Source organism: Bufo bufo, chromosome 1, assembly GCF_905171765.1.
Source record: "Bufo bufo chromosome 1, aBufBuf1.1, whole genome shotgun sequence".
Classification (NCBI taxonomy): Eukaryota; Metazoa; Chordata; class Amphibia; order Anura; family Bufonidae; genus Bufo; species Bufo bufo.
The window spans coordinates 682,090,290-682,116,970 of record NC_053389.1 but is presented as its reverse complement, the minus strand read 5'-3'; the positions used below and the strand labels follow the sequence as shown (position 1 = coordinate 682,116,970).

The 26,681-nt window shown below is 47.2% G+C and overlaps 1 protein-coding gene across 1 annotated transcript in view; it reads right to left on the bottom strand.

The window, feature by feature from the left end:
* The window catches only part of LOC120985919 (aminopeptidase N-like), a 126,608-nt gene that overhangs the window by 4,688 nt on the left and 95,239 nt on the right, over nt 1-26,681 (bottom strand). The window contains exons 14-19 of the mRNA XM_040414140.1: nt 24,833-24,980; nt 23,934-24,025; nt 11,803-11,910; nt 10,933-11,100; nt 9,227-9,367; nt 8,624-8,702 (exon numbers count right to left, since the gene is read on the bottom strand). Of these exons, the coding sequence (XP_040270074.1) occupies nt 8,624-8,702; nt 9,227-9,367; nt 10,933-11,100; nt 11,803-11,910; nt 23,934-24,025; nt 24,833-24,980 (736 nt within the window). The remainder of the gene's footprint in view (nt 1-8,623; nt 8,703-9,226; nt 9,368-10,932; nt 11,101-11,802; nt 11,911-23,933; nt 24,026-24,832; nt 24,981-26,681) is intronic.

The window sequence follows — 26,681 nt, the reverse complement described above, 5'->3', positions numbered from 1 at the left end:
TGAGAGAAAGCAGCGACCAGAGCCTCATTATTCCAGCCCACCTCTGCTGCCAGGGTACGAAACTCAATGGCGTATTCAGCTACGGATCGTGAACCCTGTCTGATGGACATAAGGAGCTTCGCAGCAGAGGCAGCACGAGCCGGCACATCGAATACCTTCCGAAGAGAAGCAACAAAACCGGAAAACTCGGCAACCACCGGATTGTTGTTCTCCCATAAAGGGCTGGCCCAGGCCAAGGCCTTGTCCGAGAGCAGCGAGATCAAGAAGCCCACCTTTGATCTCTCAGTAGGAAAGGCATGTGGCAGCAACTCGAAATAAATGCCCACCTGGTTAAGGAAACCTCGGCACTGAGTTGGCTCTCCCCCAAAGCGCTGTGGAAGAGGGGCAGAACCGGTCATACCCCGAAACACCGCAGGCGCAACAACAGGTGTCGGGGTAGACTCTGGCGCAACAACCGGAGCGGCAGTAGGAGCGAGCCCAGGAGCGACAACCGACCCATCGGCAACGGGAGCGAAATGAGCCGTGCGTTCAAGCAGGGTTTGCAACGCCACAGCGAACCGACCCAACAGGTGATCCTGCTGATCAAGTCTGGCAACCAGCGTGGGTAGCGAGGATGGCCCTGTACCGTCAGAATTCATGGCTTGGTCCTAATGTCACGGAACCATGAACCAGACGTACAACAAGAGATAAGTGAAAATAGAAGGCTTTATTGAAAATAAAGCTGTAAAGCAAAAGTCCAAACGGATGGTGAAACCGAGCAGAGTCTTTGCGAAGCCAGAGGTCAGGAACCAGAAGGGTAGTCAGATGAAGCCAGGATCAGGAACCAGCAGGGTAGTCAGACGAAGCCAGGATCAGGAACCAGCAGGGTAGTCAGACGAAGCCAGGATCAGGAACCAGCAGGGTAGTCAGACGAAGCCAGGATCAGGAACCAGAAGCAGCAGCAGTCTTAGAAGCATGTGAACACAAGAGGACCAAGCAAGGAACTGAAGCCACAGACCTCCTATATATATGAGCTAGGCATCCAGCTCCTCCCAGGGGAAGGAGGAGCCGCAGGGTGGAAGGCTACAAGAAACCCAGGACCCAAGATGGCCGCCAGCACATGTCAAACGAAGGAGAGCAGCAAGCAGGTAAGACCATGACACAAATGTATCACCCATTGTATGTTTGTGTGAGTGTTTGTGTATGAGTGAGCTCTAGAAGCAACTTAGTGACAACAGTGATACCTTGTATTATAGTCATTTATATGTCTTTTATGGTCAAGATACAGGTTAATGATGGACTTGCCGATGTGAGTGCATGTTTCATGGAAGATTATTCTTCTTTGTTCTCCCTCAGGGAGTGTTGTATTAAATGCAAAAATGTTAAATAAACACTATTAAAAAAAAAGAAAGCCAAAAACAAACCTTGAATAGCAGTATAGACTAGATAAGAGTGATTCTTAACTAATTGGATTTGTCATGAATTTTACAAAAATTTGTCTATCAAACGAATCCAAAGTTTTTGCAATTCGCTTTAGGCCTCCTGCACACGAACGTATTTTTTTGCGGTCCGCAAAAACAGGTCCCGTTTTTCCGTGATCCGTGCCCGTTTTTTCGTCCGTGGGTCTTCCTTGATTTTTGGAGGGTCCCCGTACATGAAAAAAAAGTCGTTTTGGTGTCCGCCTGGCCGTGCGGAGCCAAACGGATCCGTCCTGAATTACAATGCAAGTCAATGGGGACGGATCCGTTTGACGTTGACACAATATGGTGCCATTTCAAACGGATCTGTCCCTATTGACTTTCAATGTAAAGTCTGGAGTCCCTTTTATACCATCGGATCGGAGTTTTCTCCAATCCGATGGTATATTTTAACTTGAAGCGTCCCCATCATCATGGGAACGCCCCTATGTTAGAATATACTGTCGGATATGAGTTAGATCGTGAAACCTCATTTCCGACAGTATATTCTAACACAGAGGCGTTCCCATGGTGATGGGGACGCTTCTAGTTAGAATATACTACAAACTGTGTACATGACTGCCCCCTGCTGCCTAGCAGCATCCGATCTGTTACAGGGGGCCGTGATCAGCACAATTAACCCCTCAAGTGCCGCACCTGAAGGGGTTAATTGTACTATCATATCCCCCTGTAAGAAATCAGGGCTGCCAGGCAGCAGGGGGCAGACCCCCCCCCCCCTCCCCAGTTTGAATATCTATTGTAATAAATCGTTGGTGGCACAGTGTGCGGCCCCCCCCCCTTCCTCCCTCTATTGTAATAAATCGTTGGTGGCACAGTGTGCGCCCCCCCGCCCCCCCTTCCTCCCTCTATTGTAATAAATCGTTGGTGGCACAGTGTGCGCCCCCCCCGCCCCCCCTCCCTCCCTCTATTGTAATAATTCGTTGGTGGCACAGTGTGCGCCCCCCATCGGCCCCCCCCTCCCTCTATAGCATTAACAACATTGGTGGCCAGTGTGCGGCCTCCCATCTCCCCCCCCCCCCCCCATCATTGGTGGCAGCGGGTCACTAGCAAAGATTCATACTTACCTGGGAGAGGCGATGTTCGTGTCCGGCCGGGAGCTCCTCCTACTGGTAAGTGACAGTTCATTTAGCAATGCGCCGCACAGACCTGAGGCTGTCACTTACCAGTAGGGGGAGCTCCCGGCCGGACACGAACATCGCAGCAGCCGGTAAGTATGAATCTTCTACTACTGTACTATTGCTATGTAACCATGGCAACCAGGACTGTAGTAGCGTCCTGGTTGCCATGGTTACCGATCGGAGCCCCAGCGATTAAACTGGGACTCCGATCGGAACTCCGCTGCCACCAATGATGATGGGGGGGGGGAGAGATGGGAGGCCGCACACTGGCCACCAATGTTGTTAATGCTATAGAGGGATGGGGGGCGCACACTGTGCCACCAACGAATTATTACAATAGAGGGAGGGAGGGGGGGGCGCACACTGTGCCACCAACGAATAATTACAATAGAGGGGGGGGGGTCTGGCCATCAATGATATTCAAACTGGGGAGGGGGGGGGGGTCTGCCCCCTGCTGCCTGGCAGCCCTGATCTCTTACAGGGGGATATGATAGTACAATTAACCCTTTCAGGTGCCGCACCTGAAGGGGTTAATTGTGCTGATCACGGCCCCCTGTAAGAGATCGGGTGCTGCCAGGCAGCAGGGGGCAGTCTTGTACACAGTTTGTAGTGTATTCTAACTAGAAGCGTTCCCATCACCATGGGAACGCTTCTGTGTTAGAATATACTGTCGGTTCTGAGTTTTCACGAAGTGAAAACTCAGCTTTGAAAAAGCTTTATGCAGACGGATCTTCGGATCCGTCTGTATAAAAAGTAACCTACGGCCACGGATCACGGACACGGATGCCAATCTTGTGTGCATCCGTGTTCTTTCACGGACCCATTGACTTGAATGGGTCCGTGAACCGTTGGCCGTGAAAAAAATAGGACAGGTCATATTTTTTTCACGGCCATGAAACACGGATCACGGATGCGGCTGCAAAACGGTGCATTTTCCGTTTTTTCCACGGACCCATTGAAAGTCAATGGGTCCGCGAAAAAAAACGGAAAACGGCACAACGGCCACGGGTGCACACAACGGTCGTGTGCAGGAGGCCTTAGACAAATTACATGAAAACGGCACTCAGCACCATTTTACTGTAAAAATTGGTGGGGAAAACCAGAGAAAGTGGGGGGATGGCTCGCGCTAATTGGCTGAGAGGCTGAAAGACGGCCTGATCAGCCACTAAGGGTGTAGTAGGCAGCCAGGTCCTGATGCTTAGACAGAAGAATTGCCATTCTGTCTTTGCCTTGTGACCTGGCAGTGTTTGACAAAAAGCCATTACAGACAGAAGGCACTAATATGCTGTGACAAGGACGCTGTAAGTATAGGGAAAGAATAAGAAGATATAATTGAGTATATTTTAGGGAATGCAAGGAAAGCATGTAGTGAGGGAATGAGGGACTGGCCACCCAGTTGTGTGTTTCATACAGCAGCTGGTAACTCATTTCATTCTGTATATGAACAGAAGCTCAAGTTTCTACAATTCAAAAGCTTACTGCCAACACCCCAATAGCATACATTCGGCTACAAACACTAAGGAATTGCACATTTTGTTTCTAAGAACCAGTTTAAATTTACAATTTGTATTTGGGCAAATCAGTGCATTATACCCATGTTACTGAATGCGTTGCATATTACTGCAAGATAATGGGTAGTTACAGCAAAAGTGATACCGCAATATCAACATTTGTATACCCGTGTTAATAAATGCGTTGCATATAGAGTTGAGCGAACCCGGACGCGAACCTGGACTTTTTCACTGAAGTTCAGGTTCTGTGTTCGGGTGATTTTATTATTTTCCGTTATAACATGGTTATAATGGAAAATAATAGCATTCTTAAAACAGAATGCTAAATAAAATGTCTACTGAGGGGTTTAAAAAAAAACAAAAAAAAAACTCACCTCATCCACTTGATCGCGCAGCCGGTATCTTCTTTTCTTCAGGACCTGCAAAAGGACCTGCGATGACGTTTTGTGACCTTTTGCAGGTCCTGATGAAAAGAAGATTCCAGCTTCGTGATCAAGTGGATGATTTATTTTTTATTTTTAACCCCTCATTAGACATTTTATTTAGCATTCTGTTTTAAGAATGCTATTATTTTCCGTTATAACCATGTTATAACGGAAAATAATAAATTGAAGTTCGGGTCCCCATTGAATTAAAGGGTCTCCGGGGGTGAAGTTCAGGTCAAGTTCAGGCAGCATCAGGCCAGTAGTAGTAGTAGACCACAATTCTCCCTGGCTTACGACAGGCTCTACATTATTTCTGAGGACAAAGAGGATGAGATTGTGGACTGGAAGGCTCACTCCTCCTCTCAGTCACAGTAGGATGATGTGGAAGTCACTTCTGAGTCTGACACCGTGCTTTGGAACCAGGGTTCAAAACATTCCTCCTGCTCCTCCTCCTTGCAACCTCAGAAAGGTCATTTATTTGAATCCTCTCTGTCTTCAATGCACTCTCTTCGTGTGGGCCTTCTTTTTTCCCAAGAAGAGACAACAAAACCCTATGTGTTATGAAAGATACTCAAGAGAGTCTCCATGGTGATGACTTGTGTAAGAACAGTTAGCGTTTGCACTGCCATAAGGCAGGGGATGCCATGCATAGCTGTGTTGGTGGAAATAGTTGCAATTGTCTCTATGATCGTGGTAGTAGAGGCAGTGGTATCAACAGTGGTAACTGGGGCAAACACAGAGAAGGGAATCGGGAGGGGGGCCAAGGAGCCCATAAAGTCATATCACAGTTTGATAAAAGTGGTGTGGAGGGTGAGGTTGATGATGATAACGAAGACTGTGTGATGGACAGGAAGAAGATGAAAGCATTGCCGTGTGCAATATCTGGAGGATTAAAGCCGTGGGCATTCAAACACAATCATATGCAGTACGGCTCTATTGCAGCACATGATGCAACATCACCAGTTGGAAAATTAAAGCTGCTGTCAGCACAACAAGAATGTCCTCTTTCTACTTTGAGGGAGACAGGCTGCAACCACATGCAGTACCGTGCCCTGGGCATCGTTATGTTACTTCTTCTTATGCTCAGACTACTCCTACGTTGCTCCGTTGTCAGGCATCGATAATGGAATGTGTAGCCAGGAAACAACTGTATGCACTGAGCAATCTGCTGGTAGGCAAGCTTAACTCCCACCTGGCCAAGTTGCTGGGTGTGCGGTGTCTATTTTTATAGAGCTAATGATGTACACTCAAGCCTTACTGGAAGATACCTAGCCACCATTATTTAAAAAAAACAAAAAAACATCCCTGCCTTGTACTGTCACTTGGCGGAGAATGTGGGACACTCCTTGAAACTCTCGGTGTGTGGCAAGAGGCACACCACCGTCCACACCTGGAACAGCTGTTACAGGAAGGGACAGTACATGTCTTTCACAACCCACTGGGTTAATGTTTTTTTTGTGGCAGCTCCATGCTTGTGTTGGTCTGGTTCCCACATCAGAGGCTTATCCGCCTCCTCCACATTCTCCTCCATGGATATCCTCCTTTACCCACCAGAAGCAGAGTAGAGCATCGTTCCCACTTCCCTCTCCCTCTTATCATATGTGTAAAGTGAAGCATTGCCATCCCGCATTAGAGCTGATCAGACTGGGCAAAAGTAGCCACACAGCCAATCAGTTGTTCAAGTGCATCAAGCAGCAAACACCCTGCTGGCTGTCTCCTCACCAACTCTAACAGGGCAATGTGGTCAGCCACAATGGCAGTAACATCGTGGCTGCCCTGCATTTGGGGGAAATAACACTCGCTCCCTCCATGGCGTACCTGATAAATTTAGTTGTACAACACTGTTTGATAGGGTGCTGGTTATGTCCAGGAGACTGTCCTTGCATTGCAGCCATTCTTTTGTGGCAAGGAACTCCCACCCAGACCTGCAGTGACAGAACAGTCTGCCTTTGCGCCGCTTGATCTACATCGTTGCAGCTTGCTGGAATTCCACCTTGTACATGCTAGGGCGTCTGTACGAGCGACATAAAGTGATGAGTGATTTTGTCATGCACCAGACCTACTCAGCAAGGAGCATGCATTGTTTCCTCAAAGTAGCCACCAGATTTGTCAGTAGGGACAAATGCGGCATGTATAATGTCATCCCCCTGATATTTATCTTAGAGCAGATGCTCACACAGATGCAACAAGAGAAAGCAGAAGAAGTGCAGCTTCTGCATCTTTCTGGCTGCCCTGTAGCTGTTTGGAGCCCACATGGAGAAAGTCTCATGGAGGATTAGGATGAGGATGAGGAGCTACCACTGAAGGAGGAGGAGGAGGATAAGTTGCTTGTGCAGGAGGACAAGGCTGATAATGGTCATGATGATGACACTGGCTATGATCACCAATCATCTCAGTGGGGGGCAGAAAGACCTGGGTCCTCAGGCACTTTAGCTAGGATGGTAAGCTGTATGCTTGTTTACTTAAGTAATAAAAGGTGTATCCTTACCATCAAGCTATCTGACGATTACTGAATAGCTATACTATGCAAAATTGGGGAATGTTTTCCTATTGTGTGAAAACGATATGGTCTTTTTAAAGGTATGAATTAAAAGTTATATTATAAGGGTATTTCTTTAGTCAGTGATAATATTGTAAACCTCTAGGCCAGGGGTGGGCAATTATTTTTTCGATGGGGCCACATGAGAAACTGAAAATATTTTGGAGGGCCGGGCCAAAAGGCTAAACTCAATACTGCATAAAATCAATTGTATTTCTTTATAAAAAGCAGTAAATATCATTGTTGGACAACTGGTACGAGTACTTGTTATAGTTAAACAATGAAAAAGTGAGGTTGCCTTACAAGAAAAAAATTTAAATTTATTAAACAAAATTTCCCAAAACAATGAACATTTTTCACTATTTGTGACTCATATTAGTGAAAGCCATTGTCCCCCTGTGAATCCAGCCATTGTCCCCTGTGAATCCAGCCATTGTCCCCTGTGAATCCAGCCATTGTCCCCTGTGAATCCAGCCATTGTCCCCTGTGAATCCAGCCATTGTCCCCTGTGAATCCAGCCATTGTCCCCATGTGAATCCAGCCATTGTCCCCTGTGAATCCAGCCATTGTCCCCTGTGAATCCAGCCATTGTCCCCCTGTGAATCCAGCCATTGTCCCCCTGTGAATCCAGCCATTGTCCCCCTGTGAATCCAGCCATTGTCCCCCTGTGAATCCAGCCATTGTCCCCCTGTGAATCCAGCCATTGTCCCCCTGTGAATCCAGCCATTGTCCCCCTGTGAATCCAGCCATTGTCCCCCTGTGAATCCAGCCATTGTCCCCCTGTGAATCCAGCAATTGTCCCACTGTGAATCCAGCCATTGTCCCCTGTGAATCCAGCCATTGTCCCCCTGTGAATCCAGCCATTGTCCCCCTGTGAATCCAGCCATTGTCCCCTGTGAATCCAGCCATTGTCCCCTTGTGTACAGAACACCCCCCCGGCCCCCCCATCATATACAGAACACCCCCCCCCCCCCCTTACAATAGTACACACCCCTCCCCCCCCCCCTTGCCTTTAGAAACGTAATGCTCAGAGATGATCAGCCATGTGTTAGTCACACTGACTACACACAGCACAGGGGGAGGCGGCCGCAGCTTCATGCTTGTCGGCTCTGTGACTGTCAGTGTCAGACAGTCACAGCCGATACTATGAGAGCCGCGGGCGCTGCGCTGTTACAGAGAAGGGAATAATTGCGGCCGGCCGGGTCCCGGGTACGGCTCGCACGAGGCACCCCCCCCCCTGCTGTGTCTTACCTAGACAGTACTGCCGCTGACGCTGCCTCCCTGCCACCGCGCCATGCCACACGCAGCACGCCGAGTCGGAAGTCCTCTTCATTCGCGGAGGAGGGGTATCGTTGCTTGGCACGCCTCTGGCTCCGCCCGGGGGCCGGATTAAAAGGTCCGCCGGGCCGTATACGGCCCGCGGGCCGTAGTTTGCCCAGGTCTGCTCTAGGCAGTGAGAGTAATGTTTTCCTATTTACAGTGTATCCTGGTAATCTCCTATCCAGTTCTAACCATAAGCATAATTACTTCTCATGTAAACTAGTCAATGAGCTGCTAAAATATTATTACTTACTTGCTGCAGCTGAAAATTTGTGGAAAATCTTCCAGTTACTCCATTAATCACATTACCAAAGGTCGATATAGCTCCAATCCTAACAAAGAAAACAATAAATAAATGAACAAACAAGTAAATAATGTGTCAATATAAGGGTGCATTCACTCGAACCTTTGTATTTTGTGGTCTGCAAAAAATAAGGATGACGTCTGCATCAGTTTTTTTTTTGCGGATCCATTGTAACAATGCCTATCCTTGTCCGCAAAATGGACAAGAATAGGACATGTTGTAATTTTTTTGCAGGGCTACGGAACGGACATATGGATGCGGACACCACACAGTGTGCTGTCTGCAGTTTTTACGAAGCCACTGAAATGAATGGGTCCGCATCTAATCTGCAAAAAATGCGGATCAGATGCGGACCACAAATACGGTCATGTAAATAGGAAGTTATTATTTCATTTTGATTTGCAGACAATTATAACAGCGTTTCTATTAACCAGATGCAAACATTCAGATGGATTTACATAATTATATATTAGTGATGATTACAAAATAAAGTCCTAAGAGGTAGAACAGTCCATTATAGGATTAGCGTTTCTTGTTTGCTTTTTAACTTACTCTTTCACAAGTGTTTCCCAGTTGGCGCTAATAAATTCCCAGCAAAGGTCCTGGCCCATCACATTGTTAGCAACATTGGTAATTGTAGAAAGAGTATCTTGTTTGCGGATTTTGCTGGGATCCAAGGAAAATTGCAGAAGTCTGTAAATTGAAAATATAAAATTATAAGCACACATCAGTTTTTACTATATAGACCATATGTGTGAAATATATTTATTATTTTTTATTATTTATTACCTATTTATATAGCGCCAACATATTCCTCAGCAATATAACAGACATTATTTATTTATTTATTTAATGCACATATAGAACTGCTATATTCTGGAGCGCTTTACAGACTTTATCACTCGCTGTCCCCAATAGTGCTCACAATCTAAGTTCCCTATCAGTATGTCTTTGGAGTGTGGGAGGCAACCAAAGTACTTGGAGGAAACCCACACAAACATGGGGAGAACATACAAACTCCATGTAGATGTTGCCCTGGTTGGACTCGCATCTAGGACCCCAGCTCTGCAAGGCACCAGCGCTAGCTATCTGTCAGATGCCTTAAAGGGGTTGTCTGCTTTTCTTATATTGATGACCTATCCTCAGGATAGGTAATCAATATTAGATCAGGGGGGCCCAACTGCTGGCGCCCCCACCGATCAGCTGTTTGAAGAGACCATAGTGTTGTAGCCTCATGTTCATCAGACACGTGGCCTAAATGCAGCTCGGTCCCATTCAAGGCAATGAGGCTGAGATGCAGTGCTAAGCACATGGACATTAGACAACATTGTGCTTGGTAAGTTGCTAGGAGGCTGTGGTGCTCACCGGGGCGCCTTGGCCTTCCCAAACAGCTGATCAATTGATGGAATCTAACTGATCAGATATCGATAACATATCCTGATGATAGGTCATCAATTTCAGAATCTCAGAAAACTCCTTTAAACAAAGCCATAAAGTAAGATGTTGTGCATTTTGAGCTACGGTACTTAGATACTTGTAATTGTTAATCCTCACTATGAACCTCATCTCCTAATACATTGCTAACGAATAAGTTGGTCAGAGCCATGACAGCCACTGTAGAAGCCTAAAGGTGGCCATACACATGAGATTAAAGGCTTCCGGAATGGCAGATTTCGGTCATTCAGGCCAACTGTCGTTTGAAAAACTAGCGTGAATGAGCGTTCTCGATCACCAACGGCAGACTCTTGTCTGCTGAAAATGTAATCCGCCATGCTGGAAAACCTCGGCTGTTCATCGGCCGAAACTGCATGTTGATGGCATAACCAGCTGTATTCAGCCAATCACTTGCCATTGGGAGTCAGTTCTTTATAAAAACTGGTCAGGCAGTTTAGTTGGTGGGATTGTTTGTTAAAAGGGTTATCCAACACTTTGTAACTAATGATCTGTTCTCTGGATAGGTCTTCAGCATCTGATCGGTGGGGATCCGACACCCGGGAAAGCCGCTGATCAGTTGTTTGAATGGAGCTGAGCTGCACCTAGGCCACATAATAAATGGTTGTGACATCACTGGTCTAAGGTAACCAGTGAGAAGGCCCAGGTGTTGGACCCCCACCAATCAGATGCTGATGAACTATCCAGAGGATAGGTCATCAGCTACAAAGAGTCAGATAACCCCTTTAAGCAGAATGTCAGTTTTAAAAAAAACAAAAAAACAGAATCTTGTTAAAAATGCATTAGATTTTACAAACTCAGTTTACCTATTCAGGATCCAGGGTTCCCTACTACACGTCAGCGCTGCCCGGAGTTTGTCAGCCTCTTGCGCATTAGTGGTCTTCGTGAACTGTTCCCATAAGAAATTCCACTCTTCTTCTCCCCCTTGAGCTATGGCATTGCAGTAGATGGTGGACCTCAGATTTGGATGAATCCTATTCACATAGACAAACATAATAACATCAATGAACATGGTATCAGTTTCACAAGAGAGTTTACCATACCACTAATGACATTGGGCTAGTACAATAATATAAGCAATAATAAAAGCTGTACTGCTGGTGCATGAAACAAAAACCAAATGACCAAGCCCCTTATACCAATTCTGTATGCCAACCACAGCACAATCTGTGGTCAGCGGTATTCCTGTTATTTCAAGCTATCCCCCAACCGAGTTTAGCACTCAACTATTTCTAGAAGGTCACATAGAGATGAATGAAGTTGCAGTGTGCATGAGCGGCCTGCTGCTTCATTCATTTTAGGGGGCTCTGGGGCATGGGGCCTCCATTTTGATTGGTGGGACGCCTATGATCTATCCTGTCGATGTATGATAACCTGAAATAGCTGGATACCCCTTTGAATTTTATCAGCATTTTAAGGGTATTCAATCGGCATTCCCAGAAAATGTCTCATTCTATCACAAATATGCATAACACTATACATAAAAATATTAGGGGAGATTTATCAAAACTGGTGCAAAAGGAAACTGGATTTTTCAGAGCGCCTTTGGAAAATGAAAGGTGGAATCTGGTTGCTAGGGGATAAATCTCCCCTAATGACTATAACATAAGTGCACTATGTGGAGTATGCAATGTTTCAACCTATAGTATAATAATCTGCAGTTTCTGAACACATACCCATTGACATTTGAATTTCTCCACTCGTTAAAGAGTCTGGTGGCCAGTTCTCCACATTCTGGGATTCCATAGCTACAAGCCATGCTGACTGCATTAATTTCATTGTATCTGTTGGCAATAAATAAATAAATAAATAAACAAAAAAACAACAACATAGGCACCTACAAATTTAAAGGGAATCTGTCACCTAGTTTTGCCCTTTAGAGCTGCGGACATGCACGGATAGATCTCCGCTAGCATGTCCGCAATATACCTGTCCCATAGCTCTGTGTGGTTTTATTTAGTTAAAAAAATTATTTTTATAGATATGTAAATTAGCCAAGTAAGGTGCCCAAGGCGTGGTTACTTACGGTTAAGGAGCCCAGCCACGCTCCCTGCAGCACCACCTGCATCCAGGAATCTCCTCCTTGCTCACAAAGTTACAGTGCCGTAACCTCGCGATGCGCGAGCTAGCGCATGCACAGTGCCGGCAAAGTGTTCGTTCCTGTAACGGTCGCGTACACACACACACACACAGGGGGAAGGGAAGTGACCACTGCGCTCCACCCTTACCCCTGGCCCTGGCCCTGCCTACTTGCCTCGCGAGTCCTAATGACAGGGGACAACTGGCAGGCAATCCCTAACTTGGAATAAGTGCAGGGATGACAGACAGACAAACAACAGAACGTGAACGGACCGAGTCAATACCAGGAAATCTACAAAGTACAAAGGGAGCAAGCATAGAATTGTCAGGAGAAGCCGGGGTCATAAATACCAGGAGAGCAGCAAAGTACACAAGGAGCAGGCAGAGGATCGTCAGGAATTCAGCAGGAGGTAAGTACGCCAGGAAAGACCAAATCACAGGTGGAACCTAAATTAACAGGCAACCTGTGGCCAGCAGGCTGCCTGTATTTATAGTGGGGAGTGAGGGTCATGTGACGTGGCCAGCGTCACATGACCGACAGACCAACCAGTCGAGCACCGAGTGATCAGCTCGGCGCTCAAGGCAGACTTAGGAGCAGGGAGCCACCCAGCTAGTAACGCCGCCCTGGGAATGAGGTCAAACACAGATCCTCATTCCCAAAGCTAAGCAACAGGTCTGCGGGTAATGGGGGACCGAGTGCACCTTCGGAATCCCGTTACAGTTCCCTTTGCTGGCATCAGCCTAAGTAAACGAACTGCCCACGCGCTAGCTCGTGCTTTGCGAGATTACGGCACTGTAACGTCGTGAGCAAGGAGGAGATTCCTGGATGCAGGTGGTGCTGGGCTCCTTCACAGGGAGCATGGCTGGGCTCCTTAACCATAAGTAATCACGCCTTGGGCACCTTACTTGGCTAATTTACATATCTATAAAATCATTTTTTAAATGAAATAAAACCACACAGAGCTATGGGACAGGTATATTGCGGACATGTTAGCGGAGATCTATCCGTGCATGTCTGCAGCTCTATAGGGTAAAACTAGGTGACATATTCCCTTTAAAGCAGTGCAATACCAAATATCCAAGATGTTACTGGTCAGTTTTTAAAATCTAAGGTTTCTGTCAATATGATATTTCTCTTTATTAATATAATGTTAAATAATGCCCCAAAATGTATTCAATTAGGGGAAGCAGGGCAGTAATAATAAACGCAAGAGCCGGAATGGGAGCTGAACTGCAGTATGACAGCAAAGCAACAACACAGTGTATAGAGCCTTCTGCTTGCGGCTCCATCTAATGTTTAGTTTCTGACCCTGAAAACAGCTGATCATTGGGGGTACTGGGTGTCAGACCCCAATAATCTGATTTTGATGACCTGTCAAAGGACAGCCTTGGCATCACATACTGGTTCTGCAGTAGCCCCTGCAGTGATCGCCTGGACCATAAGAAGTCATCTATGCATTCACGCACTCCACTAGCTTGTTTGCCACTGAACTCTCATTGCCAAGAGCGCCTGCACTGGAGCAGTGGCAGAGCCCATCGGAGACATGAATGACAAATAATAGTGTTCAGTGATGAAAGCCGGTACTGCCTTGGTGTGAGATTGTGAAACAGCTATTTCTGCATAATGTCTGTACTTGAACTGTCATTTGGCATTCCGGGCACTAGAGGCCACTGTTTTGTAGCTACAGCCAGCACACTCTGAGATTTGAATATGCAAAACAGATGATGACTCATGCTGCTGCCTGTGAGTGAACCAAGAAGTGTGTTGATCTGGCATGGTGGAAGGATTGTGCTGTGAGGGACTGAATCCGATTCCATCCTGGCTTGCAGATGTCCGGCAGTTAATGGACACTCAGAAGAAGGAGAGTAGCTGTAATATCCTTTCTGTATCCAGCTCTTTTGAAATAGAGGTTTTCCCAGGACCAGTTCAGAGTGTGGACAGAAGGCCTTATCATCAAGCAAGGCCGCACGGTTGCTAAGAAGTTGGTGGCCATCTTTAGTAGGCTATATCCTCGGGCCCAGAACGGACACAGGTCAGTACACCTGGTTACTGATTGTGATATATTGTGTGGCGCCTGAAGTTACAGAGACTAGCCTAGGCCTCTTATTAGTTAGTTAGTTAGGACTATATCATTTTGCTAGGCTGTACTGTACTGGACTGCAGCGCAGTTATTGACTTGCAGGCTCTGCTGCATTTGCCACCGGCTAGGGGTGTCCTCTGTAGCGGCACAGCACGACTTGCAGGCTCTGCTGTGTCTGCCATTGGCTAGGCCTGTCCAGTGGGCAGGGACATAGACTGTGGGTCCGGGATATAGCATTGCTATGCATGTGTCACGGCTGAGGATGTGGGAAACCCTCAGCCGTGTGATGACGGAAGATGTGTGGTCACTGCACGGCCAGGACCACAGGATCAGGGAGCAGGTCACCTCCTACAGCGTCCCTAACTCTGACCCTGACTCCTAGCTGTATGAGCCGACCCTGATGGTAGGAGGGCTCATACTCCAGAACCTGGGGTCCCTATTAGCCCTCAGGGTGGCCCTGAACTAGGAGCAGGGTAAGATGACCTGTTCCTCCTAGATACGGAGGAACCGGAGTCTCACAGGCAGAGCTGTAAGGAATGGGAAACAGATACAGCATATAGGTATGGCAGGTGAGTGAAACAACTTCCACACCTACCTGCCACAGACACACTGACTGGATCCCGTGCTCACAAGCTGATGTCCACACCAAACATAAATGGACACAGCACAAACACCTAAACATACAGTAACCCAGATCCATAGCTGCAATATACCGATAGACCATAAAGACATCTTTAAACATCAGACATAAAGTTTATGACCACAAGGGTGGCCCTCACTGGCAGATGGTCAATAACCAGAAGGATGACTTCAGCTAACCATGGCTGAAGTACCCCTCAGAGTCTGGCATCCAGCAGGAGCTTAATAGCCCCAAGTGGCCACACCCACACACACACCCAGTGTTCACACACTAAGAAGGGAGTTAACCCTTCCTACACCAGGCAAGGGAAAAAGCCACTTAAAGAGGAAGTGTACAATAAACAATTACACTGCAGCTGCTACCGCAGGCAACGACATGCATGGCAACCATGTCCTGGGAGTCAGCCAGAAGGCCGAGACACTGCCACCACATGTACACAATACCACACGTTGCCACGGGCAGCCACAAGTGAAGGGAAGTGTCACAGTGCACACATACATAAACCTCATGCACCCCAGACATAGAAAAGTGCATACATACACACACACACACACACACACACAACCAGATGAACACACCCAACCAGGTGTAACCGCATGCACTTGACAGCAAGCTGCCTAGCAACAGCTCAGGCTGCTATACTGCCAAGTACAATCATGTTGCCAGCGGCAACCACACGTGAGGCAACATACAAGCAGCCCTCACCATGTGGTTGACAATAAAACCAAACCGCAAGCAACAGCATACGGATCAGGAGTTACGACCATAAACATGGGCGTGACAGCATGTTTGTATTGCTTTGGTGATGCTTATGTTATTACTTGTTGTCTAAGTAAAGTTTTCTGTTCTTGCATATTAAGCTGGTGTCAGTGTCGCTTTCCTTGTCTGTGACTTCGCTGTATTCTGGGGAGCCCACCCCGGTACACAGCTTACAACTTGGCGTAGTCGGCAGGATACAGCGACCGTTATGGACGGGAACGCGGCGGGAGATCGTCCCCCGGCGCCAGTGGTGCCGGATCAGGACCCAGCCCAGGGTGCACAGGCGCAAGTCCAGCTTGCCCCCAACAATATGGCTACCCCAGTAGGATACATCCCTGTAGGGGCACTGCTGCGTCATCTGCCAAAGTCTGACGGTAACAACATGACATTGCAGGACTGGACTGAAAGGGTGCGAAGTGCTGTTAAAATGTGTAACCTGACCCCCGAACTGCGGGCCGAGGTTGCATTGGGAGCCCTAGAGGGTGACGTCAGGCGTACAGTGATGGTAAGGCCTGACTCTGAGAGAGATACCCTAGAGAAGATATTCTCCCTGCTAGAGAGAGCCCAAGGGGGGCGGGCCAAAGTGGTACTGTTACGGAGTCAATTCTTTAACCGACCCCAGTGAGAGGGCGAGACCCTGATGCAATATTCCAATGCTCTACAGGAGATACTGAATGAGATACAACGACGAGACCCTGAGGCTATGGGCGCCTTCCGGGAGGTGGATCGGCTTCTATGAGATCAGTTCATAGTGGGGCTCTCCAATAAATTCCTACAAGATAAATTACAAGAGATGACCCGAACAATGGTTGATATGACATTCTACAGCGTTTATTTAGCCGCCGTAGAGAAGGAGGAAGAGCCCATACCTACGGCAGCGAGAGTGGTGAATAGCGCGCATGTTACAAGGGAGCGGCCGGGATCTGAAGAATCAGAGTCCTTAAAGGATGTGGTCCAAGCCCTGTGGGCGGAATTGAAAGAGCTTCGGCTGGAAGTGTCCCAGATGAAGGTAGAACAGTCCCTGCCTCCGGAAACTTTCCCCGCACCTCGTGTCACTCCACCCACAACAACCCCGGTGAGAGGGCCCCTCTGTTGGGTTTGCCGAAAGTACAACCATATGGCCAGAGAGTGCCCAGAACAGGTAGCGTCAGAGCCGACGTTAAACTTCAGACCGCTGCAGTAGCTGGGCATCCTACGGCGGTGCACCAGAAGTTAAGCCCTCTGTGTGAAGAACGTGATCTGTATGCCAGCAGCCCTGTATTAGAAGCCGAGCTGGAAGGCCGAAAGGTTTGCTGCCTAGTTGATACAGGGTCAGAGTGCACTCTAATGCCTTTGGAGTTCTTCGAGAGGCACTTCGGACATATGATGGAGCCCGAAGATGGGAGAGTCATCAGGCTGACGGCTGACGATAATAGAGAGATGGATGTTCGAGGGATAGTCTGGATGCGGGTCCAACTGTTTGGGCAAGACATCGGCAAGAAAGGGGTCGTGCTGGTGGACCATTCGCCCCGGAAAGGAATGGACGTGACCCTGGGCATGAATATACTGAGAGACCTACACTCACCTAAAGAATTATTAGGAACACCATACTAATACAGTGTTGGACCCCCTTTTGCCTTCAGAACTGCCTTAATTCTACATGGCATTGATTCAACAAGGTGCTGATAGCATTCTTTAGAAATGTTGGCCCATATTGATAGGATAGCATCTTGCAGTTGATGGAGATTTGAGGGATGCACATCCAGGGCATGAAGCTCCCGTTCCACCACATCCAAAAGATGCTCTATTGGGTTGAGATCTGGTGACTGTGGGGGCCATTTTAGTACAGTGAACTCATTGTCATGTTCAAGAAACCAATTTGAAATGATTCGAGCTTTGTGACATGGTGCATTATCCTGCTGGAAGTAGCCATCAGAGGATGGATACATGTTCTCATTCTGTTTACGCCAAATTCGGACTCTACCATTTGAATGTCTCAACAGAAATCGAGACTCATCAGACCAGGCAACATTTTTCCAGTCTTCAACAGTCCAATTTTGGTGAGCTCGTGCAAATTGTAGCCTCTTTTTCCTATTTGTAGTGGAGATGAGTGGTACCCGGTGGGGTCTTCTGCTATTGTAGCCCATCCGCCTCAAGGTTGTGCGTGTTGTGGCTTCACAAATGCTTTGCTGCATACCTCGGTTGTAACAAGTGGTTATTTCAGTCAACGTTGCTCTTCTATCAGCTTGAATCAGTCGGCCCATTCTCCTCTGACCTCTAGCGCCCACAGGACTGCCGCATACTGCATGTTTTTCCCTTTTCACACCATTCTTTGTAAACCCTAGAAATGGTTGTGCGTGAAAATCCCAGTAACCGAGCAGATTGTGAAATACTCAGACCGGCCCGTCTGGCACCAACAACCATGCCACGCTCAAAATTGCTTAAATCACCTTTCTTTCCCATTCTGATATTCAGTTTGGAGTTCAGGAGATTGTCTTGACCAGGACCACACCCCTAAATGCATTGAAGCAACTGCCATGTGATTGGTTGACTGATAATTGCATTAATGAGAAATAGAGGTGTTCCTAATAATTCTTTAGGTGAGTGTAGATCATCAACTCTATGCCAAGGAAGGGCCGAAGTACTGGCAACGGGCCACCGCACACCGGCCTACCCAGAAGGTCTTACAACAAATGGTCAAGGGAGCTGTAGCCTGCAAAAAGTAACCTGTCCGGACGGGCCATTGGAGACGTGAGGGTGCTACGGAGGACTCCGTTGAAGATCCCACCTCGACAGGAGCGAATATTGATGCTGCCAGTGGGGGCTGGACGACGACTGAATGGACTGGAGGTCCTGATCGAGCCTGCTTATCAAGAAGAAACGCAGATTCGCCCACTGGTAGCCCGGGCCCTTGCCGTAGTGAAAGACGGATGTGTGCCTATATGCTGCTGTACTGTTGAGGACTGCGAGTTAACCATCCCCGCAAACACCCTGCTGGCCAAAGTTTATGTGTCCGAAGGGTGTATCGCTCGACGAAGGGGCTTTACGCTGCAGCCGAGTAGGAGATCAGCCTGGACCTATGCTGTGGAGGTCCATTCAAGGGAAACCCCGACTGCGGAGTGGAACGGTCGAGTGATCATGGCCCGTATGGGGGTGGACTGCAGAATCCTGACCCCGGGGGAACAAAAGCTGCTGGAAGACACCCTCTGGGAATTTCAGGAGGCCTTCTCAAGACATGATGAGGACTTTGGGTGTGCTACTGCCATCGAACATGAAATCCCAAACGGCGATGCTGCGCCGATCAGGGAACGCTACCGGCAGATCCCACCTAAGATGTATCAGGAGGTGAAAGATATGGTGGCCAGCATGTTGGAGAACCGGGTGATCCAGGAGAGTCAAAGTCCGCGGGCTGCTCCGGTAGTCTTTGTGCGGAAGAAAGACGGGAGTCTCCGGTTCTGCGTGGATTATGGGAAGCTGAATGCTCACACCGTCCGGGATGCCTACCCCCTTCCGTGGATTGAAGAGTCATTATCAGCCCTAAGCCAAGCTAAGTTCTTCTCAACTCTTGACTTGGCTAGTGTGTACTGGCAGGTGCCGGTGGCCAAGAAGGACAAAGCCAAGACAGCCTTCATTCTACCTATGGGACTCTACGAGTTCAACCGGATGCCCTTCGGCCTCTCCAATGCTCCGGGGACATTCCAGCTATTGATGGAACACTGTCTGAGGGACCTTAACTTCGAATCAGTGTTGATATACCTGGATGACATAGTAGTTTTCGGGGCCTCCTTTGAAGATCACCTCCAGAAGCTGCGGCAAGTCTTGGGACGGCTACGAGACCATGGGCTCAAGATCGAGCCAAAGAAATGCCAGCTGTTCCGACAGCAGATAGAGTACTTAGGACATGTGGTCACCCAGGAGGAGGTAAAACCGGCCCTCAGCAAGGTGGAGGCCGTTCAGAAGTGGCCCTGGCCAAGTACGCTACGGGAGGTACGGGCTTTCGTGGGACTGGCAGGCTACTACAGGAGGTTTATACCCAAATTCGCTCATCTGGTGGGCCCGTTAAACGAGTTGCTAAGAGGCACAGCTGGGGGCCCGAAGAAACGCCCCATCAACTGGGGGCCCCGGCAACAAGAGGCCTTTGAAGCGGTGAAAGAGGCGCTGACCAATGCCCCGATCCTGGCTTACACGCGGTTTGATACCCCATTCCTGATGTATACTGATAAAAGCCTACATGGTCTGGGGGCCGTCTTGTCCCAAGTCCAGGATGGACGAGAGAGAGTCATCGCCTATGGGAGCCGGTCTCTAAGAGAGTCAGAACGGAACCCTGATAACTATAGCTCCTTTAAACTTGAACTACTTGCACTGGTGTGGGCCATGACCGAAAGGTTTGCAGAATACCTGACTGGTGCAGAAGTGACTGTGATGACGGACAACAACCCGTTGGCACACCTGGAGAATGCCAAGCTCGGCGCACTCGAGCAAAGATGGTTGGCCCGCCTCTCTAAGTACCAATACTGCATCAAGTTCCGGTCCGGTAGGGAGAACGTCAACGCAGATGCACTCTCTCGAGTTCCAGTAGGACAGTCGACTCAGAGAGCCGATGAGGAGTTAGAGGATACTGAAACTCCTGACTTTGGTCGCTTACCTCTGTTCCCGGATGTGGCACATTCAAGTGGGGTGGCGTCTGGAATGACGCTGGTGCTGGGAAAAACGTTGACTGATTGGCAGAGAGTCCAGGATAGCTGCCGGGATTTGTGGAAGGTGAAAGAATGGGTTCGGAGCAAGATCTGGCCTCGGCCAGAAGAACGAGCCCTCCTGACCCCAGAGGGTCAGAAGTTGTTAAGGCAGTGGGACAAGCTGACAATTACTCAGGGCCTCCTGTGCCGGATCATATACTTACAGTCAGAGCTGCAACAGATTGTCATTCCCATGTCGTTAGGACCGGAGGCCGCCAGAGAAGCTCATGAAAAGGGAGCTCATTTCAGGAGCGACAAAACGTTCAAGTGGCTCCAACGGCTGGTGTACTGTCCAGATCTGGCCGACATGGTGGTCGCGGCATGTCTTAAGTGTCGATCCTGTGGGTTGAGTAAGAGTACTGAACAGCGGGCTCCTGTGCAGACCATCCGCACCTCAGCGCCCCTAGAACTTCTGATGATCGATTATGTACAGATCGGATATTCTACCTCGGGACACTCGTACTGTCTAGTTATGACAGATCACTTTACCAAGTATGCGGTGGCTGTGCCTACCAGAGACCAAACCGCAGAGTCGGCCGCCGAAGCTGTCTGCAAACACTTTATACAGGTGTTCAGGTATCCACGGAGGATACATTCTGACCAGGGAGCATGCTTTCAGGGTACTCTAATCAATGAACTGTACCAACTGTATGGGATTGAACGCTCCCGAACCACTCCATATCACCCACAAGGAAACGGGGCGTGCGAACGCTTCAATCGCACCTTGCTTCAGACTCTGGAAGACAGTCAAAAAGCCCAGTGGCCCGCATACCTACCTGAGTTGATGTGGGCCTATAATAACAGAGTACACAGTACCACCGGATACTCTCCACATATGCTCAAGTTTGGACGAGCAGGACGGGAGATTGAAGATCTCCACATGCCTAACCCGATGGAGCCCCCACTGAGAAGTACAAAAGCATGGGTGCAGGAGCACCACCGCCAGCTGAGAGCGGTACACAAGGTTGTGGAGGAGCGCCTGGGACAGGTGGTACACCCTAACCCAAGACCAGTGCAGAAAGATGGGTATTTCCCTGGTGATCGGGTGATGTTTAAAGCCAAGCGGCCGTCAGGGAAGTTGGAAGGACGGTGGGAGGCAGTTACATACACGGTGAAAAGAAGGGTAGACCCCGCTATTCCGGTCTATTGAGGTAGAGCCAGTAGGGACAGGGGGACCCTCACGGAACTTACACCGTAATATGTTGAGATGTTGCAATTTTGATGAGCCGGTGTGCGTAGAGGGGGTGCCTTCTCACGCTCAGGGAATGGAGGAAAATCCCTCAGACGAGGAAGAGGAGGAATGGTGGGCCGTCCCTGCTCAAGTATCCACAGAGGTTCCGGCCATGGCAGGTTTGCCACCCAGATGCAATGCTGAGCAATCAACAGCTCCTCTCTTGTCAAATATGCTTGATGTCCCCAGTATTTCTGAAACCCCCAATCTGAGAAGGTCATCGAGGCCCAATGCTGGTGTGCCTCCACAGCGCTATGCTCAGGATGAGTTTGTATGGGGAGAGTTGCCGAGGGCGACAACTTCTAGTGGGGTGGCATGTGAGATTGTGAAACAGCTATTTCTGCATAATGTCTGTACTTAAACTGTCATTTGGCATTCCGGGCACTAGAGGCCACTGTTTTGCAGCTACAGCCAGCACACTCTGATATTTGAATATGCAAAACAGATGATGACTCATGCTGCTGCCTGTGAGTGAACCAGGAAGTGTGTTGATCTGGCATGGTGGAAGGATTGTGCTGTGAGGGACTGAATCCGATTCCATCCTGGCTTGCAGATGTCCGGCAGTTAATGGACACTCAGAAGAAGGAGAGTAGCTGTAATATCCTTTCTGTATCCAGCTCTTTTGAAAGAGAGGTTGTCCCAGGACCAGTTCAGAGTGTGGACAGAAGGCCTTATCATCAAGCAAGGCCGCACGGTTGCTGAGAAGTTGGTGGCCATCTCTAGTAGGCGATATCCTCGGGCCCAGAACGGACACAGGTCAGTACACCTGGTCACTGATTGTGATATGTTGTGTGGCGCCTAAAGTTACAGAGACTAGCCTAGGCCTCTTATTAGTTAGTTAGGACTATATCATTTTGCTAGGCTGTACTGGACTGCAGCGCAGTTATTGACTTGCAGGCTCTGCTGCATTTGCCACCGGCTAGGGGTGTCCTCTGTAGCGGCACAGCATGACTTGCAGGCTCTGCTGTGTCCGCCATTGGCTAGGCCTGTCCAGTGGTCAGGGACATAGACTGTGGGTCTGGGATATAGCGTTCCTATACATGTTTGTATTGGTTTGGTGATGCTTATGTTATTACTTGTTGTCTAAGTAAAGTTTTCTGTTCTTGCATATTAAGCTGGTGTCAGTGTCGCTTTCCTTGTCTGTGACTTCGCTGTATTCTGGGGAGCCCACCCCGGTACATGGCTTACATTGGTACTGATGATGGCTTCACAGGAGGGCTGATGGAGTTCACAGGAGAGCTGGGGAGCGCTTACTGCCATTGTGTATAGTGCTGAGACACACAGGACTAGCACCAGGTGCCATGGTGTTGGGTATGATTATCTACCATGTCCATTCCAATCTGGTATTTATGGATTGAACATTAAGCAGCCTTTGATATGTCCAGGATATAGTGGAACCAGCCTACTGCCTTTTTGTGAATACATGCCGTTCCAACAAGATAATGCTTTCCACACACTGCCCATGCTACACAATGTGCTTGTCAGGGAATCCATCAGCTCCTTGGGCCATCCCAATCAACAGATTGAGAATGTCTGGGACTGGATAGGGTGATGAATACTCCATGCATAGCAGCCAACAACCACCTTGGCCAAACTACAGGTCCAAGTTGAGCTTGGAATGACATACCACAGGAGGATATTCAGCATCGCTATGACTGTTACCATATCATGGGGATAGGTCATTAATATCCCCAGGCTAGAAAACCCCTTTAAGGATCAACAAGCTAAAAATGGTTCAAAGGAAAACATTTCTTCAATGTTTCTTGCTCACTTCTAAAAGGAATGCACAAATGATAAATGCATGATAAAGGAATACATGAATTATATTTTCTTGTTAGATTTTTGAAAAAAAATAACATTTGCTGCCGCAATTTTTTTTTTACTTTTATTACATTACTTCTTTTATGACTTAAAACTGAAATTAACTCTGGGGTCACATCTGTACTATTATCTACTGTTCCACATGGCAGATACTGGCAGTACCCAATGGACCTCATGGATTATAATGGGGTCCATCGGGTTTCCATCATGGGTTTCATTATTTTACCAGAAAGAAAACGCAGCATGCTCTCCTACTATTTTTTCCTGCTTTTTTAATGTAATCTGTGAAGGAGGAGCCTCCAATGCAGATGTGAACACAGCGTTATGGCAAATATATTAGAATTATAAAAACTCTTGCACTTCAAAAATGTCTATTATTAGTTTGAACTGTCCCCCATGAAAGTTTTTTCCCTATTTTTAGGAAGCAATTGTTAGAATTATAGGTCCACAATCAGTCAGGTTTCATAGCGATTGTACTTACTGTTCTGTTAAAGTGGCAGGTCTGTCAGTCCAGTTATTTGTTAGGTTTCTAAAATGAGTAAATAGTGGAGTAACCTGTTGCTTCAGGTAAGTCTGTTGGAGAAAGTTTGCATAATTAACAATGGCCTTGATACAATATAATATCATTGTATGGTGCAATTAACAATATTAAACTGTAGTTTAACCCCCTCAGTAATGCAGTGATTTTCATTTTTCATTTTTTGGAATTAAAAAAAAGACAATAATTTTACAATTTTGGGCGGTTTGTTTTTTGGGTTTCATTTTTACCCCATTTACATTGCAGTATAAACTTTCTTTGCCATCTGTAACTCTTCGCCAGCACTTGTACTGCTCATGCGTAACAGTATAGCATGCACGCAGTAATTGTAGGGAAATGCTGAGCTCCAGTGCTGATTCAGATTAGCCAACTTTGATGCCTCCGACAGGTATTTTTGCATGAATTATAGCACCACAGGTATAACACATTATCAAAGTATTTAAGGGCCGCACTAACATATCCATGATACCCTTGAAGAAGCCATTTTGTTTGGTGATACATTTGGGGATTTTTCTTTTGTGTGGGGATTTTGCTCAGTCCCCTTCCAGGAACCCATCGGCTCTTACTGTAGTTTTCAAAGTCCAGATTGGTATCCGGCACTAAGGACCTTCTGAGACTTGGTAGGACTAGATTCCAAGGACAGCAGGACTGTGCTAGCTGAATACAGGCCACTGGGAGGGGACTGCCCTGTTGATTTTGGCTCAGAGAAGCCTATCAAATATTACACACTGTAACTGTTCAGTGTGATCTTGGACTAAAATTGATTTTGGTTCTGTAATGAATTGAACATGGATTACATTTCACTGTATTAACAAGAAAGATAAAAGATTCTGCTGATTTACCTTCATTGGTCCGTACACATCTGATCGATCGAACATCTGTGTAAAGTAACTGAGACTGCTGACCGCTGCCTGCCATGGCATGTACTCCACATCCTTGGACAGAAATTTAGTTGTTTCAAGCGCTCTTGTAGTACTTATTATCTGAGCTCTGAAAGCCAATGAAAACTAAATCAAAATCCCTACTTGCACTGTTGTAGATGTATATTCGATGCAGTGCAGTCAGAAATCTTGTATGTAACCTGTATATTTTGGGTCTTTTCTGTTCTGGTTTTTGTAAATGTACATTTCTCCCTCCGTGTTTTATGCTGAGTGGGTAGGCTCCTCATGATGCCCTTTGACAGCCATGATGTGTACTCTGAGCTTCCCCTACCCTGTCACAGCATCACAGGGTGACTATAACATGATCCTTCCCTCTCCCTCCTCTATCACACATGGATCTCACACAGACACTGGGGGTGAGATACTGCTAGATTCCTATCCACCTCTCTCCTCTCTGTTTAGCATTTATTATTTTGTGCACATACAGATTTTTGGTGAAAAAGTTGTTTTTGGAGAATTTACAGAGAGCCTGCAGGCTGAGAAAAGAAACTATATGCCGATGAAAGAGAAGGAAAATGCCACCTTTTCGTAATAAGATCTATTACAACATTTAATGTATTCTCATAGATTACTAATGTATAAAATATATGACAATAAGTACACTTTACCACCCAGGAAATTATAATGCTAAGTATGATTTAAAGGGGTTTTCTGAGATCTTTAATATCTCAAATGACCCCTGGGCCCAGGAGGTCAATACAAATGTTTCAATAGTCAAAGACTATAATTTCCTGTTTCTGGTCTTTCATTTAAAATATAACTTTTATTCTTTATTTTAAACAATACACCACGAAAAACATAAAGTGAAGATTTAAAAAAGCATATGGAGGGCTACTGTATTGGGGGCTGAGAATGTATGTGCCTCTACGTCATTGGTAGATCAGAAGGATATTAATGCATATCCATCTGAAGGTAGTCTGTGGTCTGTATCATTGTAGCTGCTTATGTCTGTAATGTCGTTCAACACTAGCCACTCTATCACCTAGACTACACTCTATTAGCTAATTACCCTTCGGGGAGTGCTCTTTACATTTGTATCTCACACCTTTCTAGGAGTCCCCCGGTGATTATGCTACTGGCACCTCAATTAGTATCTATGCTGCCCCTATCATATAATTATGTATGCTCGGCGTCTGCAGCTCGCCGTGCTCATGTCAGATTGTTTGCCCTACCATATTTTTTAAAAAGTGCATTAAAGATGCAGCTCCCCCGACATGTTTCACCGCTATATGCGGCGTCTTCAGGGGAAATGGAGCTACTATCAACGATCGTTGATAGTAGCTCCATTTCCCCTGAAGACGCCGCATATAGCGGTGAAACATGTCTGGGGAGCTGCATCTTTACGGTTCAATCTTTGTTTTATTAAGGCATAAAAGTATATGATATAACAAGCATGTCAAGTACATAAGTATAAGTAAAGACCAATAATTGGCCACATATAGGCCTTAGAGGTAGCAAAATGTATAGTAAGCCAAATCATGTATGACATAACATAAAATAGACTGACGGAGTCAGTCAGGTTGGTATAGATAAGGCGTACAATTCTAATTAATTGGCCAAACATTCACATTAACAGAGGGAAAGGACAAGACAAGACAGACAAGGACACAAAATGTACATGAGGTAGTGGGGGAAAAGGATAAAGGAATGCATTTAGTATATCATAGTTAGCATTTTAAGAACTACTAACGGGTATGGTGCCAGTTGTCAACCACCTTGAAAAAGAGGTGGAAGTGCGGAATTGGTTCCA